Source organism: Trematomus bernacchii, unplaced genomic scaffold (genome assembly GCF_902827165.1).
Source record: "Trematomus bernacchii unplaced genomic scaffold, fTreBer1.1, whole genome shotgun sequence".
NCBI lineage: Eukaryota > Metazoa > Chordata > Actinopteri > Perciformes > Nototheniidae > Trematomus > Trematomus bernacchii.
Genome location: NW_022987588.1, coordinates 4,939,308 through 4,956,165, shown reverse-complemented (window position 1 = coordinate 4,956,165; position 16,858 = coordinate 4,939,308). Strand labels below are relative to the sequence as shown.

At 41.5% G+C, this 16,858-nt stretch overlaps 1 protein-coding gene across 1 annotated transcript in view; it reads left to right on the top strand.

The window, feature by feature from the left end:
- mycbp2 (MYC binding protein 2) overlaps positions 1–16,858 on the top strand; it is a 66,222-nt gene that overhangs the window by 15,381 nt on the left and 33,983 nt on the right. Inside the window, 31 exon segments of the mRNA XM_034128597.1 lie at positions 409–480; positions 844–940; positions 1,059–1,088; positions 1,091–1,131; positions 3,027–3,085; positions 3,087–3,163; positions 3,279–3,355; positions 5,269–5,473; positions 5,597–5,761; positions 5,976–6,134; positions 6,251–6,455; positions 6,973–7,118; positions 7,629–7,739; positions 8,348–8,452; positions 10,741–10,860; positions 11,019–11,100; positions 11,716–11,833; positions 11,963–12,299; positions 12,302–12,320; positions 13,329–13,501; positions 13,881–14,009; positions 14,439–14,566; positions 14,766–14,857; positions 14,956–14,997; positions 14,999–15,088; positions 15,199–15,260; positions 15,263–15,281; positions 15,378–15,474; positions 15,610–15,824; positions 16,085–16,263; positions 16,266–16,342. Of these exon segments, the coding sequence (XP_033984488.1) occupies positions 409–480; positions 844–940; positions 1,059–1,088; positions 1,091–1,131; positions 3,027–3,085; positions 3,087–3,163; positions 3,279–3,355; positions 5,269–5,473; positions 5,597–5,761; positions 5,976–6,134; positions 6,251–6,455; positions 6,973–7,118; positions 7,629–7,739; positions 8,348–8,452; positions 10,741–10,860; positions 11,019–11,100; positions 11,716–11,833; positions 11,963–12,299; positions 12,302–12,320; positions 13,329–13,501; positions 13,881–14,009; positions 14,439–14,566; positions 14,766–14,857; positions 14,956–14,997; positions 14,999–15,088; positions 15,199–15,260; positions 15,263–15,281; positions 15,378–15,474; positions 15,610–15,824; positions 16,085–16,263; positions 16,266–16,342 (3,528 nt within the window).

Below are 16,858 nucleotides of genomic sequence, written 5' to 3'. Positions count from 1 at the left end.
TTGTCTGTTTATTTGTGTCATGTTTATATAGTGTCATATTCAATTCTGAAAAATACGTTGTCTACATAAAGGTATGAGATGGTTGGATTCAACTTTATAGACATTTCACAGATGTCGTTGTGGTTATTTTTTAACTGTTTAGTAACTGAATATTTCCCAATTATTTCAGTACATTTATATAAATGAAAGTAGGTTTTTAGGTGTTAGCAGTACAAAATAATGCTACTAGACAGCAGCTGGAATTCTGATAAAAAATGTATTAATATAATATGACATAATAATAATAATAATGGGATATTTGTTAAAACAACAAAATGGATGTGTATTTCTGCAGATTTTTCATCTGCATAACATTAAGGTTTGTCAGTGCTTGTTGTTGTATGCTCATGTGTTTTTATTGCCCCACAGGGCCACGTATACAACTCTACGTCTCGTACCAGGAATCGAAAGGAGAAGAGATCATGGCTTGGCTTCGCTCAGGTAGGTTTCATTAAGATGCTCTTCACATTTAATTCAGTGAAGTGTCTTTTGAAAGTGCTTTAAGTGCGTACACAATTCAGGTCATGTTTAACCTAAGAGTCGACCTCCATGTGACTTCAATGATGTTGGTTATTTGCAGTCAGTGCTTAGTTTGGTGTTTGCACTATGACAGTTGTATACTTTGTCATTAAAACTTTAATAGCAACTGCTGATGTGGTGTGAATATGAAAAGGAGTACGTTTCAGACTACTAATAGCTTTTAAAACCGTATCATTCCATTAGCATCAACATCCTGCAGGGCTTCAGTTAGCGATTATCCTTAGTGATTGTCGACTAGCATCAGTGTTTGTTTTGTGTCTTCAGGGGTACTTGTTGTATCGGGAAACATGTAACCACACCATGTCGGCCATCAAGATCAATCCTGAGACTCTGGAGCAGGAGGGGACTATCACCATGCCAGGTGCCAAGAAACACGTTTTTTTTGCTTCTATAAAAAAACACCTATTTGGATTAAAATAGTGAAGATTTCCCCTAACAATATTTGGTTTATTCATTATCAACTTCCCTTTTATTTGCAGGTCAACATTCAGACGGACAGAACATCATCTTCCAGACGGAGAGTACATCAACCAGATCGCAGCCTGCAAAGATGTACGTTTAAAATTCCTGCTAGAGATGCTTATTACATATTTATATATCGCGCATCATCTATATTCAAAAGTAGAATATTTTATGGCACACTGGACAATCATCATGCAACAGAGGTCTCAAGACCAGAATCACCAAGGACGTTTCAGTAATATGACCTTTTGGCGCTTCAAATGTATAGTCTGTTAATTAAGGTAAATTGCCTGCAGGCAGTACAGCATGTGAGTTACGGCTTCAGTGGACATTGACATCCTGAACCACATCATAGTGTTTATTATGGGCTAATGGTCATCTCAATCTCAAAGAGAGGGAGGTCTTTTTCAGTTTCAGTCGTCCCTACTAAAAGATATGTGGCCTTTCATCGTTAATACACGTGGTTGTGTAGCCAAACCCTTATTTACTCATCATTTTTGGGTGAAACTGGTTAAGAATTTTTTCAATACATGTTTTCCCTTAAAAAACAAAACAATATTTAGTTCCTCTTCAAGTGCCCTGTGAACCAACTGCCACTTTCACTGCTGTAGAGGCCCCAGACTAATTTTTAATGACTCTCAGCTGATCACCAGCTGTGTCACAGAGGGAAGGTAGTGTAGCTGTGTGTTGTCTAAATGTGGGTGTGGCAGTGAGGGCAGTGGCACCAGATGTGGGTATTCTCCAGAGAGCTTAATCTCTCAAGCAGTTATCTGCATAAGCACTATGTAATGTGAGCGGGGGAGGGGAAGATGTGAAATCCATATATCTGCCGTTGCAGCTAGCCAGATAGCAGTTTCTAGGCTAATCATGGGGGCGGGATACTCTGTGGGGGGAGGATGGGGGAGTCCTCAGAAGCTGCATGCATTTTAGTGAGCAGCCTGAAATGCATCCGCAGCGCAGACCACTTAGCGGCTGAGGGAAACCATGTGAGACGCACTATGACGGGTTTCAGATGCTGGGAAGAAAAACATGGGTGGGGTAAACTATTAGGAGGTCAAGGGGAGAGTCAGGAAAGATGGTAGGGAGGAGAAGTCAAGGCCTGGGGTGTGATACTGGCAACAGGATAGAGGCTCTTAAATGATTGAAGTGGCACATGGCTCTGCAGGAGTCAAAGCACATGATGAGTGTGTCATTACAACACAGTGGAGACCAGACCATCCCCACATTATCCCTCATCCTCTTTTTATATCCCCCTTCTCTTCCAATTATTTCCTTGTGTGTTCATCTTTTTCACTTTGTTCCTCCCCTGTAAATGGTCCTTTTCCGCCACATCCCCTGCAGTCTGACTAACCCAACACGTCTCTGGTACATCAGCTGTTGAACTGAGTCAGCGAGTTGTTAATAACTGTCATACCCTTTCTGGTTTATTTTCTATATTATATATGGATATGCTATTAACACCGAGATTAAGTTTCCCATGTTATTAAGAAATGTATGCACATAGTTTATAACCCCAAGCCACACCCTCAGTAGATTGACCCAAACATACGGCAGACCATCCAGATTATATACATATCCATGACCCAATAAAGGTCTTCATTCATGTGTTTATCAAATGCATTACTTCGTTCCCCAATAAAATCAGGAACACATGCAAATCTAATGTTTAAATGTCCATAGTATTATGTCCAGTGTGTCCTAAAACCAATTATTGAGATTTAAAGAAATCCTTGAAATTGTTCAAGTGTTTTTTGTGTGCATACATGAGAGTGATAAATACAAGTGGTAAAGAAGTAGTAATCATATTTCTGAAAACATTTAGATTTCCTTTTTTAAGAGCTCAACATTTTTCTAGTTGTCATGTTTTCATTAAACCAGAAACCATACTTCCTCAAATTGTTATATGAACTTTAAGTTCCACACTGCAGCAATGTTGGGTTGTGAAACTAAACATCTTTTCCTCCCGTCTGCCCTGGCTCCTGCAGGACGGTTTTGTGGTGCGGATCTATAGTATGAGCTCAGACCCGACCCTGCAGCAGGAACTGCATTAAGCTGGCAAGGAAATGCCTTCATGCCTGCGGCATCTCTCTATTTGACCTCGAGAAGGACCTGCACATCATCAGTAAGTGATCAAATATAATAATCATATTATACTTAATAAAATATGAAATCAAAAAGCATACTGTCCAACTTGTCTCACTGTGGAATTGGCTCTAAATAGTATGTTGTTCTCTCAGGCACAGGCTTTGATGAGGAGGCAGCACTGCTTGGAGCAGGCAGGGAGTTTGCTTTGATGAAGACTGCCTCGGGAAAGGTAAGAGTTAAAAATCTTCTCTGAAATGAAAAAGAAAGTTGTAACAGATTCAACCACTGATCTCTTTTTTTCTTGCAAATGATAGGAGAGATGAATCTGGGAAAAAGTTCTAAATTAATTGTGTTTTTGCATGAGTTTTCTTCATTCTTTGTCACACTGGCCCACCGTATAAAATTACTATTACACCGTAAACAATGACTATTACTAATAGTGCATTTCACCCAGCTAGAGTAGAACCTACCTATTGCATAATGTCCACTTTCAGGAGTGGAGTGAAGCTTTGGACAACACGTTTTAACACATTATAGTAAAGGTTTATTTATGAATGTCTTTTTCTATGAGAAATACACCCTGTATACTTCTAGATGTCAGATTATAGGGTTTCTTATCGAGCACACTGGGACCAATGGCTGTACTGTATGTAGGCAGTGCTCTGATGAAGAAGATAGGTCACATTTTTACAGTCTTAGTAAGAGAAAAACGCTAACAATGTTGTTGGTTAGGGTGTGTGGAGGGTGTGGATGTGTGTCTAGATGAAGGGTGGTGCAGGGTGCCTCTTGTGTAGATAGCAAAGCAGGGCAGTTGCCTCTTGCACAGTTTGTGTCAGTGTAAAAGCCTAATCTCTCAACACTCTTTATCTTCATATAACCCCAACCCACATTGGCTGTATGGGTAAAAATAGAATCAGCTGAACTTTTGTCTTTGCTTAAAGTGTACTCATCACTCAGCTGGATATTTTGTACGATATTCACTCTCTGTCCTACACGCCTTGTTGGAGCTCCTGCCCTCCCCCCTCCCTATGAGCCCACTGTGCTCTGATGTGTGTGTGTATGTGTTACAATGGCGTTTGTTAGCAACCAGAAAATGACACCAGTAATGACAAACTGATGAGAATGCTGCGTGGGGTCTGGGTGCCGTGTTGGCGGGACATTGCGGGGCTCGCTGCTCCGCTCGAGGAGCGGACAGTGTGAGCTGGATTACTCGTGTCGTTTCCTGGTTGCTGCGTGGGGTCTGCGAGACAGCCACAGTTCGCCACACACGTGAGTGTGTAGCGAACTGTGAGTGGAGCTCCACGGAGCCGAGGCTGAGAAAAGATAAGGCTGAGTGAGTGTGTGTGTGTGAGGAGCTCCACGGATTGGTCCATTTGGACCTGGGTATGGTCACGTCACCATACTCGGGAAGAACAAAATGGAGAAATAAATCTCCAACGAGGCGTTCTGGGGCAGCATAGACAGGTCTTTTCTGTGTTAGAGTTTTACTCGCTACAGGGTGTACTTTGAGGGTTTGTAACTCTGCAGACCGTTTACATGCATAAAAATCTACATGACACACAAGGGGAAGGGTAATAACCGGAAAAGCATGACATGGGACCTTTAAGTTGACGAAACCCTGGGTCGATTTACCGAGTTGATAACCAGCGTCGTAGGACCGCTTGGCGAGATCTCGTTTGTTAGGGTTAGTTAGATAGGCTAACTCAAACATATCCAGGGTCTGTTGAACTGGCTTCGTAGTACAGGGCACTGGTGGCTGCATAGCAGCGCTAATGTCAAAGACACAAACATTATACATTATATTTTAATTTTACCAGGATGCAGTGACAAAAATATTTGGGAAGGCTTAGCCTTCCCTAGCCTACAGTACCCGCCGCCCCTGTTTACAAGCACATTGTTTATAGTGCATGACATTTTGAAGTGTTAATCTTATTCATGTGTGGCGCAGCAGGGAAGTTTGCTGTCATTAGGGCTCTAGCTGAAGGTTTAGTTTGGTTGAAAACTAACCCCGGCTAAACATGGCTTGGTCCAACAAAATGAATACATTCCTCAAAAGAATCACTTAATGAAAACGGTTCCTTATTCCTGATCTTCTTTCATTTTTTCCTGTGTGTTTCACCTTCCCTCATCTTCCCCTCACAGATTTACTACACAGGAAAGTACCAGAGCCTGGGTATAAAGCAGGGTGGTCCATCAGCAGGGAAATGGGTGGAATTGCCCGTTACAAAGTCTCCTAAGATCGTTCAGTTCTCAGTCGGCCATGATGGCTCCCATGCACTGCTAGTGGCCGAAGACGGAAGTGTGTTCTTTACAGGCTCCGCAAGCAAGGGAGAAGATGGAGAGTCCAGTAAGAGAATTTAAAAACTATCGGCAAACATTGGACAAATCATTATTTTTAACCATTTATTAAATATGGCATCAAAACAATCTTCCTTGAAGTCCTAAAGATGATGTCTGTTTTCCTTTGCAGCTAAAAGTCGCAGACAGCCCAAGCCGTACAAGCCCAAGAAGATGATCAAATTAGAAACCAAGACAGCGGTCAACACGGCGTGCAACAATGGCAGCAGCAGCATCGTCACCAAGGATGGAGAGCTCTACATGTTTGGCAAAGATGCTATTTACAGTGACAGCACCTGTGAGTTGACTTGAACAAGGCTATTTCCAATTCTTAACTTGAAGACATGTTTCTGAGATATTTCAAGAGTGTCTTGTCATTGACCTCATTGCTCTGTGAAAGAAAGATTAAGGACTTACAAAAAGAAATAAGCATCTATACACGTCTATAAATATGTCTCCATTGGAAACCATTTTATTCAAATTCTCTATAATCTGTATTTTCTTGTCCACAGGCCAAGTCACAGACCTGAAGGGTCACTCTGTAACTCAGGTTGCCATGGGTAAGGCCCATACGTGTGTTCTGACCAAGAGTGGTGAAGTGTGGACATTTGGGGTGAATAACAAGGGCCAGTGTGGCAGAGACACTGGGTCCATGAGCCAGGCTGGGAAAGGTGAGCGGATGGACAAACGTAGACAAACAAATACACATAACGACATACTGTAAATTCTGTGCATTCTTCGTACTCAATCGGAATGCTTTACTTTGTCTTGTGTGTTTTTGATGTAGCATTTGGTGTAGAGAGCATGGCAACGGCTATGGATGAAGACCTGGAGGACGAGGTAGAAGAGAAGGAAGAGAAGAGCATGATGTGCCAGCCAGGCATGCACAAGTGGAAGCTGGACCAGTGTATGGTGTGCACCGTGTGTGGAGACTGCACGGGCTACGGGGCCAGCTGTGTGAGCAGTGGACGGCCGGACAGAGTGCCAGGAGGGTAAGGAGACACAAAACTAGAAGGGGGGGAAGCTGGTCATTACAAGATTTTCAATGACTGGGTACTGTCAAGAGCTAAAAAACTGTTTTTTCTCTTAATAAAAACCTTTTTTATTTAGGTTTTGCAGAACATAGCAACAGTTCTGTGCTGTTCGGATATTAAAGAGATATCTTCCTGCCTACTTTTTTAAATTATAGTATTTATATCAAATTAACATGATTATTGTTTCTATGAATTCAAACATTTTTCTACAACTTATTTTGGGTTTATGCCATGTTCTTTATTTTGTTAATATTTCAAAAATATGTTTACATTTATCTTTATTCTAAACAAAGTACATGTATGATTTCAATTGGTCGATAAATAAAAAGTAAAGCAACAAATCAATAATCGTGCATTAACAGGGTCTGGAATTAATTGGACAAAGGGCCAGGGAGGACCTTTTTCTAACAAATCTTTGGTTAACTGCTCATCATAATGTGATTATTGTTCTGTCTGTGTCCCCCCCCCTCCCCAGTATCTGTGGCTGTGGATCCGGAGAGTCGGGCTGCTCGGCGTGTGGCTGCTGTAAGGCCTGCGCCAGGGAGCTGGACGGTCAGGAGGCCAGACAGAGAGGCATCTTTGATGCAGTGAAGGAGATGATTCCACTGGACCTGCTGCTAGGTATGCAAATTCATATCTGCCATGTCATACTTTCACTGTTTTGCTCATTCATACACGATTTACATCTCACCTATATCACCACTTACATTTTATTTTAAAGACACAAAGTCTGATAAATCATATGCATGTTAGAACATCATGCACAAACCTGTGTGAGGTTATATTCCAACGTTCGTAGGTTACTGTGTGTTGGATTCTCAATAATTGATCGGAATAAATTACTGTCTTGAGCGGGGCTGTGTGCGAGCAATATATCTTTCTGAGCTATGCCCGCACTCTGCTTATGCCACACATCCCACTGTCTGTTGCGTTTGCTTGAGTCAGCATTTCGCACACGTTTCGTTGCTTTGTTTATTCTTGTGTTGTGCAGAGTCATTGCTTCTCCATCACTTCTTTCCATCATTCATTGATGTGTGTCTTGTTTTGTTCTGCTCTGCTCCGTTTTCCCTCCTCCTCCTTCTCCTGCATCCTGTCTTGGCTGCCTGTATCTGGGGCCTTTTTTTGTTTCAGCTGTGCCTGTCCCTCCCCCTCCAGGAGTGAACATCGAGGAGCACATTCAAATCCGTCAGGAAGAGAAACGACAGAGGATCAACCGCCGGCACAGGCTGGAGGAAGGCAGAGGTATAAATCAGTGCGAAACAAAATGGCACAATGTCTAGGGAAGGGAAGGGATTGTGTGTTTTTGGTTTAATACCTTTTATCCAAGAGACTTAAACATAGCTACAGGGAGAGTGAGAAGGTTGAAGCAGAGGTTAACGATTAGGGTGAAACTACTAGGGCGGCGACTAAATCAATTCTTCGTAAACTTACAGAATTTTGTCGACAAATCGATTAGTTGATTGAATAAACAGATCTGTAGAATATACAAAAACATGCAAAAGCACCACTTTAATAATGTGTTACCAGAGATGTACATTTCAATGATTGAGCATGACAAACCATACAAATGACTTAAGATATTTTATACAAAAAGGACCAAAATTAACAATTAATAATCGATCTACTAAGAAGGGGGCAGCCTTAGAATCTACAATATGTATGTCCACCCTTTTTTAGTTTCGAATACCTTCCAGGTGCTGTTTGCTTGGGTGTTGTGTCTTGGTGACTTCCCCCTTGCCTTGTGTCCTTATTATTTTTCAATGTGTGTGTATTGTTGTGGTGAAGTATTACCATGTGCTCTCGCATTTTGTGAGCATTGTGCATGCATGTGAAAGTTTCTTTTCCCCCAGGCCCCATTGTTTATCCCGGCCCCATTTTTATGAACCAGCGTGAGCAGGCCCTAGCCAGAATAAGACCCCTTCAGGCACTAAGGCATAAACGGGACAAGCACAAAGGTACTACGGTTTTCACTAACTCAATGGGTGCAGAGACACCCCTTTGACTCATCTCCCAATCTGGCTGTCCCGCCCACCTCCTCTCTCACTCTCTGACGGCAGGACTCTTGTGTATTCATCAGGTCTCATGGTAGCAAACAATGTAGGCTTTTGGAGAGAAGGACTCTCGCAGTGGAACAAATTACTATGTAGTCTCTAGACTGGGTGAAAGACCAACCTCAACAGGCCTTTGAATTAGTTTAATTTGATATGACCCTAACATAGGAAAGGCCTGTTGTAGAACACAGATTTTTTTGTGGTCAACATTTCTTTTTTTGGAGTAGGATGTCTGCTCTGCCCCAATGCTGTTGTTTGACCTAAATAGTTGTAACTGGATTTACAATCACTCCAGTTACAACTGATTTGTCACTTTGGCTGTAAACTGCAGTATTGCTAGCAGAAAAAAAAGGTAAATGACAGAAACATTTGACCCAGAAGGAAAAAAAGAGGGGTTTTTAGTTTAAAAATCGTATTTTTAGATTTGAATCATCTAATGAAAAGGGCTTAGAAATCACAAAATGTGTCACAGCATTACTGTAAGCTTTTTAGGCACTTGACCATCAGAGAAGTGAGTGTACTGGTTCTTTGTCTCAAGTTACTATTCAACGAACACAGGCAACTTGTTTTTGGAGTTTGCTTTTGTTATACAAACAATCTTTTCTCCTTCTAAAGTAACCATAAGGAGGAAAGAGCACAAATATCAGGCTTAGAGCTTTAAAAGGTTCTCTCTCTGCAAATACTTGAGTTAAGAAAATGTAAAATATCAAACTGTATCACTCATTGCCTGCCATAATATAAAATAAGATGGTATCTTTTTGTGTAGATAGTGCACTTGGGCAGGTCTTCATCTTCAGTCAAAGCTGCTTGCTGCTTTTGAAGTAAATAGATGGCACAGGTTGAAGTGGATCTGCTGGTATTATTATTAAGCAATGCTTCATTTTCAGTGTCTAGAATTGTGCCCTCTTTACTGTAAATTCAATTCTGTTAACTTTCACCATTTGAAAACCCTCCACAAAGAAACTCATTGTTAACGATAAGTGGCTTGTTTAATTGTCCCACTGTCATACATGGGACGTTAAGACGCCACAGAGTATTCTATTTTAGAGCAGTATCCTTTTTGTAAGGACTGTTTAGATACGGAGGATGTTTTAATTTGCTGAATTACTTTTTGTTTTTGCAGAACCATTCATTGTGGTTGATGCACAATTGTAAGGATAGTTTGTTTGGTGTGACTCCCCTGAGCATCCTTCATGGTCTTATGAGGAATGTTTACTCAAAAATCAACCCACCAACAATACTGTACCAGTGTTTTAGTGTGGGACCTCCAAATTACTCGTATTGTACTTTAGACAAGTGGTTCTCAAATAATATACCCCCTTTTTAAAATATGATTTCATCCTAGTACCTCTTGGCTATTTCAAAACATTATTGTTCCAAAAAAAAAAAGACATCACTGAACATGATCGCGTTTGTTGCATCAGTTTACATCTTGCATTTCATTTCTTCTTTTACTTATCATAGTGTAATTCCTTCAAGAATTAAGCATGACTGATATTTGAAGGAATATCTCACAAACCTCTGCAGCTTCAAAGCACCCCCATTTGGGAAACACTGCTTTAGATGAAGAGCACCGCTCTGTCCTTTTTGTTTTACTCCCATTGACAGCTGTCACCATGAGCTAAACTTTCAACCCCACCTTAGAAATGTTTGAGCCACGAAGCAGTCAATATTTATGTTACATTCACTTTGAAGTTGTATCAAAACCTAAGGCTGTTGTCTCATCTGGCTGGCTTCAGATACAAAGGTAAACCACATTGAGCTGATGCATGGTCCAAAAAGGTATTGACTGTCATTGTATTGACTGTAGTGCATGGGCCTCCCTCCAGCCCCCCCCCCCTCTCACACAGCTGTGACCTCTTACACAGGGCTCAGGGTAAACCAGATTCCCTCTTTCTCATTGATCACAGACAGATTTTGGAAATCAAACTCTTTGCTAAACAAACAATATATCCATATGTATGGGACTGGTTGCCAAAAGCCTTTCTGTTAAGAGGTTCTGTTCCCTCCTTTCTTTTTCGGTATGCTTCTCCCTTTCTCCCGCATTTTCTTTTGAAGCCTCTTCTCCCTCCAGCTCTGTTTTCCAGGACTCTGCAGAGACCTCCACCTCTGTGGTCTGAAGTTGCTACTTAACCTCACTCTCTCCCTGTTCTCTACTTAAATGTGCTGACTTGTGTGTGTTTGCCTTGTAGATGGTAGCAGTGAGCGTGGAGAGAAAGATGCTAGCAAAATCACCACCTACCCACCGGGGGCCGTGAGATTTGACTGTGAGCTGCGAGCTGTGCAGGTCAGCTGCGGGTTTCACCACTCAGGTAAGGGAATATAACTCAAAGCTGCTTCTAGTGAGGCTCCAGGGTAGATTTGACTGCATATTATTTTAGAAAATGTATTCGAACACCTCTAACAATAATGTCTGACCTTGCAGTAAAGATAATAAGTAGGTAACAGTCATGGTTATGTTGCTTTTCAGTGGTGCTGATGGAGAATGGAGACGTCTACACATTTGGTTACGGCCAACATGGACAGCTTGGACATGGAGATGTAAACTCAAGGTATTGCTTCTGTTGCCTTGACATCTTTTAAATGTTTAAAGTGAAAGCTTGCACACTGCAGGATCCCAATGTTCACTTAATAATTGCACCCAAGTGACGTTTCGAGTAAAACTGCTCTTCATTAAAATCAAGTCAAGGAAAAGTAATTAAGGGAAGACATAGGACCTTAATGTTTTTTAGTAGAGTCTATTTATTAGTTCTTTGTCTCCTCACATTCAGCCCTCTCCTTCCCCGTTGCATGTGCAAGTACACTCCTTGTTTTTAATGTGATAGCCAACTATTTGATCTGTATATACAAATAAGTCACAGGAAAATAAATACAGTATTTATGTCATTCACACCTCAAGTAATGTTAACAGAATTGATACATAGGTCTAAATGTGAGTGTCTGTAAACCTATTTTAACTATGTTTCATTTTTGAATGATATGTTTTAATATTTTTACAGTCATTTTATTACAATTTATATTTGTAAGATATGCCATGTGTATTCATCAATATACCAAAGTAGAATCCTTTTGTGTGAAAACCTCCTTGGAAATAAACTTGATTCTGATGCCAAGTGTTAAAGACTTGTGTACTCACACAACATAATGTTGATGTTTCTACCTCCTAGGGGTTCTCCAACTCTGGTGCAGGCCCTTCCAGGTCCCAGTGTTCAGGTGACAGCGGGCAGCAACCACACAGCCGTTCTTCTCACTGATGGCCAGGTCTTTACATTCGGGAGCTTCTCGGTAAGTAAAACATTTGTACTGTTACAATGTGTATACAACTGCTTGTTTAGAGAATTAACTAACTACTTTGTTTATTACACGCAATATATTTCGCTTTTGTTATGGCAATTTATCCTCATTGTTTTTCAGAAAGGACAGCTGGGCCGGCCCATCCTGGACATGCCCTACTGGAATGCCAAGCCGTCCCCCATGCCCAACATCGGTGCCAAATATGGACGAAAGGCTACTTGGATCGGTGCCAGCGGGGACCAGACGTTCCTGCGGATCGATGAGGCTCTTATCAACTCCCATGTCCTAGCAACTTCAGAGATCTTTGCCAGCAAACACATTATTGGCCTTGTGCCCTCCTCTGTATCTGAGCCTCCTCCATTTAAATGCTTGCTTATCAACAAACTGGATGGAAGCTGCAGGACCTTCAATGACTCTGAGCAAGAGGACCTGCAGGGATTTGGCCTTTGTCTGGACCCGTGTATGATGTCATATGGAGGTCAGTCAATATCAACTATACACAGCAATACAATGTAAACAATTTGGTTTAGTTTATTTTTCATTTAATCGTTTATTTGAACCGGGACAGTGCACATTGATGAACACTTTAAAACAAAAATAATGCTTACAAGTGTAAATGAGCCGGATTTTAGCTTTGAGCTAATTTTCATCCGTGGTCCCGTCACATACAACATATAAGAACATGACATTTATAAACATAGCAAAAATAAATACATGATATGCAGGAAGAGCATGAGCAGCATATACAAGCATTTACCACATGGCAGTACAATGTAGCAGCTACGACATATAAAGTGCAAGAGGAAATAAAAGTGCTACATAAAGTGCAAAAGGAGATACCCCTGTATAAAAGTGCATTTAGCAAGGCAAGGCAAGTTTATTTATATAGCACCTTTCAACACAAGGCAATTCAAAGTGCTTTACAAAAATGGAAGACATTAAGAAAATGGCATTTAAAATCAGTCATTAAAAAGAAAAGATAATAAAATAAACATTAAAAGAAAAAATACATGGATAAAAGTTACAGTGCAGTTTAAGATGTGAATAGTTCAATTAAAAGCGGCGACAAAAAGAAAAGTCTTCAGCCTGGATGATTACAGCGGTGATTACACGTCTGTTTGTTGCTCAACCATTCTTTAAGTTGTCCTTTAAAACTATTGAGAGTGGGACAATCCCGTATCTCAGTTGGGAGGCTATTCCACAATGAGCTGCCTTTAATGGATAGAACATTTTGTCCAAAAGTTGTCCGTCTACGGTGGACTTCACAGTCTCCTCTGGTTTCTGACCTAGTGCAGCGTCCAGTGTGTTTTTTGTGGATGATATGTTAACGTGTATGTACCACTTTGTGTACTATTCATTCCAAGTCTCAAGATTTAGGGAAGACGCCCTACAGATTATCCTTTTTTTTTTTTTTTAAATGTGTCTCTTTTGAAATGTGTTTTTCTAACCCTTTTTGCCCTCTATGTGGCCCTGTGTGTTTCTTTAGGTTCCTGCCGGCTGCAAAAGAGATGCTGTGCTACAATGCAGTGATCGCTGATGCCAGGATGCCCTCTGCTACAGATCTACAGGCTCGCTGTAGCATCCTCAGCCCAGAGCTTGCGTTGCCCTCAGGATCTCATGCCACTACTACTCGCTCTCACGGGGCCCTACACATCCTTGGTAATCCTCTGCACTAACCATCTGGCAAAGTGTCTTTGGTCGCATTCATCTTTTATGAATGTCTTATGGTAGTAGGAATGTGAAGATGAATGCTCCAAGAGTGATATTCGACCATGCGGACATCTTCTTTTTTAAAAGCTGATTTCACTAGCCCCACCCTGATTGAATTGATATTCCCATAAATCCCATATTTGTAATGAAAATGTTCATTCATTAACTGAGTGATGGGATTTTAGTGCTATTTTAACTGTGTACATTTTTTTTTGAGAGACAGATTGGCCAAAATATGATAAAGTGCAGGAATTCCTAGATTATACATTTTTGTTTATGTATGTAATCTTTGAATACTAAGATGAAGTATACTGGGTTGTCTACTTAGGTTGCCTGGATACACTGGCAGCCATGCAAGAGCTGAAGATGGGTGTAGCCAGTGCAGAGGAAGAAACCCAGGCAGTGATGAAGGTCTACTCTAAGGAGGACTACAGTGTGGTGAACCGCTTGAGAGTAAGTGGGATCTTTGAACAGGATTTGTTGTAAATCATGTATGATACAACACAGGGACGCGGGGGGGGGGTGCTGAGGGGGCTGCAGCACCCCCACCTGCGAGGCTCCACTAGCACCGCACCCCCACCGCACCCCCAAACGCGGCACACCTATAGTGTAAGCACGCCGCTGCGAGGCTCCACCAGCACTCCCCCCCGCCGCACCCCCGACTGACTGACTTCCCGCGTGCCTGATACAACATACTGAAAGATATATAATAATATATTTTTAGCTTGATTCTTTTTTTTTTTTAGTCTATCCAGCTCTTCTACCTCTAACCTTTAAAGTCACAACATCAATATTCAAGTCAGATCAGAGTGAAAGTACTTAAAAGTGGATAAACCACTTCCTTGTATGTTGCAATGCCTTATCGATCCCATGTGTGATGTTGTAGGTCACGGTGGTGGCTGGGGCTACTCGGCTCACTCTGTGGAGGCCATCCGCTTCTGTGCTGATGCGGACATCCTGCTTGGGGGCCTGGGTCTGTTCGGGGGACGAGGGGAGTACACTGCCAAGATCAAGGTGAGCTGCTTAGAGACTATCTTTTTTTTTTTTAAACAAAGACACATGTGATTGTTTTAGGCATTTTGTCAATGTCATTACAGACTTTTTCTGTCTCGACTGTCCGATACTCACTACAAATACGATACTCACTATTGCTATTGGCATTTAATTACAATCTTTACAATGAATACATTACCCCACTCCTTTTGTTGTGCAGCTTTTTGAGCTTGGACCTGACGGAGGTGACCACGAGACGGATGGAGATCTACTGGCTGAGACTGACGTGCTGGCTTATGACTGTGCTGCCAGGTAAAGTTAATGAATTCATTGTGTTTCCCTTCTGTTCTCACGCATCTTTCATGTCAAGAAAATGATGTGGAATGAATGTTAATGTGGGTTATCTGTAGGGAGAAATACGCCATGATGTTTGATGAGCCGGTGCTGCTGCATGGGCTGGTGGTATGTGGCGTGGGCCCGAGTCTCTGGACCCAGCAGTGACTGTGGCTCCCATGGACAGGCAACCATTACAACAGATGATGGGTAAACAAACATTTCACATTCTCCATATGCCTCATTTGGTTCTATAATGTCTCAATCTGAAAATTGGTCACACAGCTTTTCATTTTGAATGTTTTGTTTTTCCCTTTTAGCGTGGTCTTTCAGTTCAAAAGCTCTAAGAAGTCAAACAACGGTACAGATGTTAACGCAGGTCAATACCACAGCTACTTTACAGGCAAGTAAAGTCCTTGGATTGATTGTGATTCACGCATATTTTGTCTATAGGTTGTAAGTAAATTATTTTGATTGTCTCTTTATGTTTGAACATCAGGCTTCCTTCAAATGATGGCAATGCAGCTAAAGGAAAACAGCAGACCAGTGAACCGGTCCATATCCTTAAACGCTCATTCGCTCGAACCGTCTCAGTGGTGAGTACTGTCTTTATGTCTTATAGTGTTCCCCTAAATGTTTCCTCATGCTTTAAGGGCTACTTTGGACTCTTTCAATTAGGGCTTTGTAAGGTTTACTGGACTTTGTGTAACTGTCTAACTCTGTCTCTGTAGGAGTGTTTTGAGTCTCTGCTGAGTGTCCTTCACTGGAGCTGGACCACCCTGGTTTTGGGTGTGGAGGAGCTGCGAGGGCTGAAAGGCTTCCAGTACACAGCCACCCTGCTGGACCTGGAGAGACTGCGCTTTGTTGGCACATGCTGCCTCCGCCTGCTCAGGGTCTACATCTGTGAGATATTTCCCATTGCTGGTAGGAGCACAGCTCACAATTAGTATTTGGCAATAAAATGCTTGTGAAAACCACAACAATGTGTTTTCTGTTTGAGAAACAATATCCATCCTTTATCATTTAAGAATGGAGTAGTCACTGCCAATATGTTATGTCTGATCGTTAAATCCTGAACAGACTAGAATGTGTTTATATTTCAAAAGTACATTTCAATTGATCCCTTCATTTAGTGTGTGGCTTCTGATAAGATCAAGTAATGGTTTCCTTTTCTGTGTGTTCTGTGATTTCCAGCAAGCACCAAAGCTGGGTGGAGGAGTCGAGCAAGCTGGCAGAGTGCGTGGGAAAGACGCGCAGCCTGCTGAAGAAGATACTGTCAGAAGGCATGGACAACTGCCTGACTAAGCTGGACAACGACCCCCAGGGCTACCTGTCTCAGCCTCTGACCCTGCTGGAAGCTGTGCTGCAGGAGTGCCACAACACCTTCACTGCTTCCACTCTTTCTACCCGACCCCGGCTCTGCAGTGGGCCTGCCTCTGTGACCTGCTCAACTGTCTCGACCAGGTCAATAACATTACACCATGTCACTGTAGCCTAGAAAGAGCTTTAAAGTAGGACTGAAACTAGTTAATAATTATTAGAAGCTGTTGTTTTCCTGATTCATCTGCGGTAATTATATGGCGATTCCCAAACATCTTCCTTAACTCCATGGTAACGTCTTCAAATTGCTTCTGTTGTTCAAGCAGCAGTCCTATATCAGAAGATATTTAATTTCCAATTATTAAAAAAACTGAAAAGCAAGAACAATGTATTTCCTGATTCCTGAAATGAACAAATATCTAGATAGTTGCTCATACATTTTTCGTCACTCAACTTGCCACCAATTCATTAAACTATAAAAATATTCAAGACTGTTTTAAAATGTAGAAGGCCTTAATATAAAGTAAAAATTGATAGATATTGAGGTCATATCAAGACAACTCATTAAAAGTTTAAAACCACAGCTTCATTCTGATATTCTCTAAGGTTGTTAAATAAACATTGTAGAAATGGTTCAAAGATGTATAAAATCAGAGATTA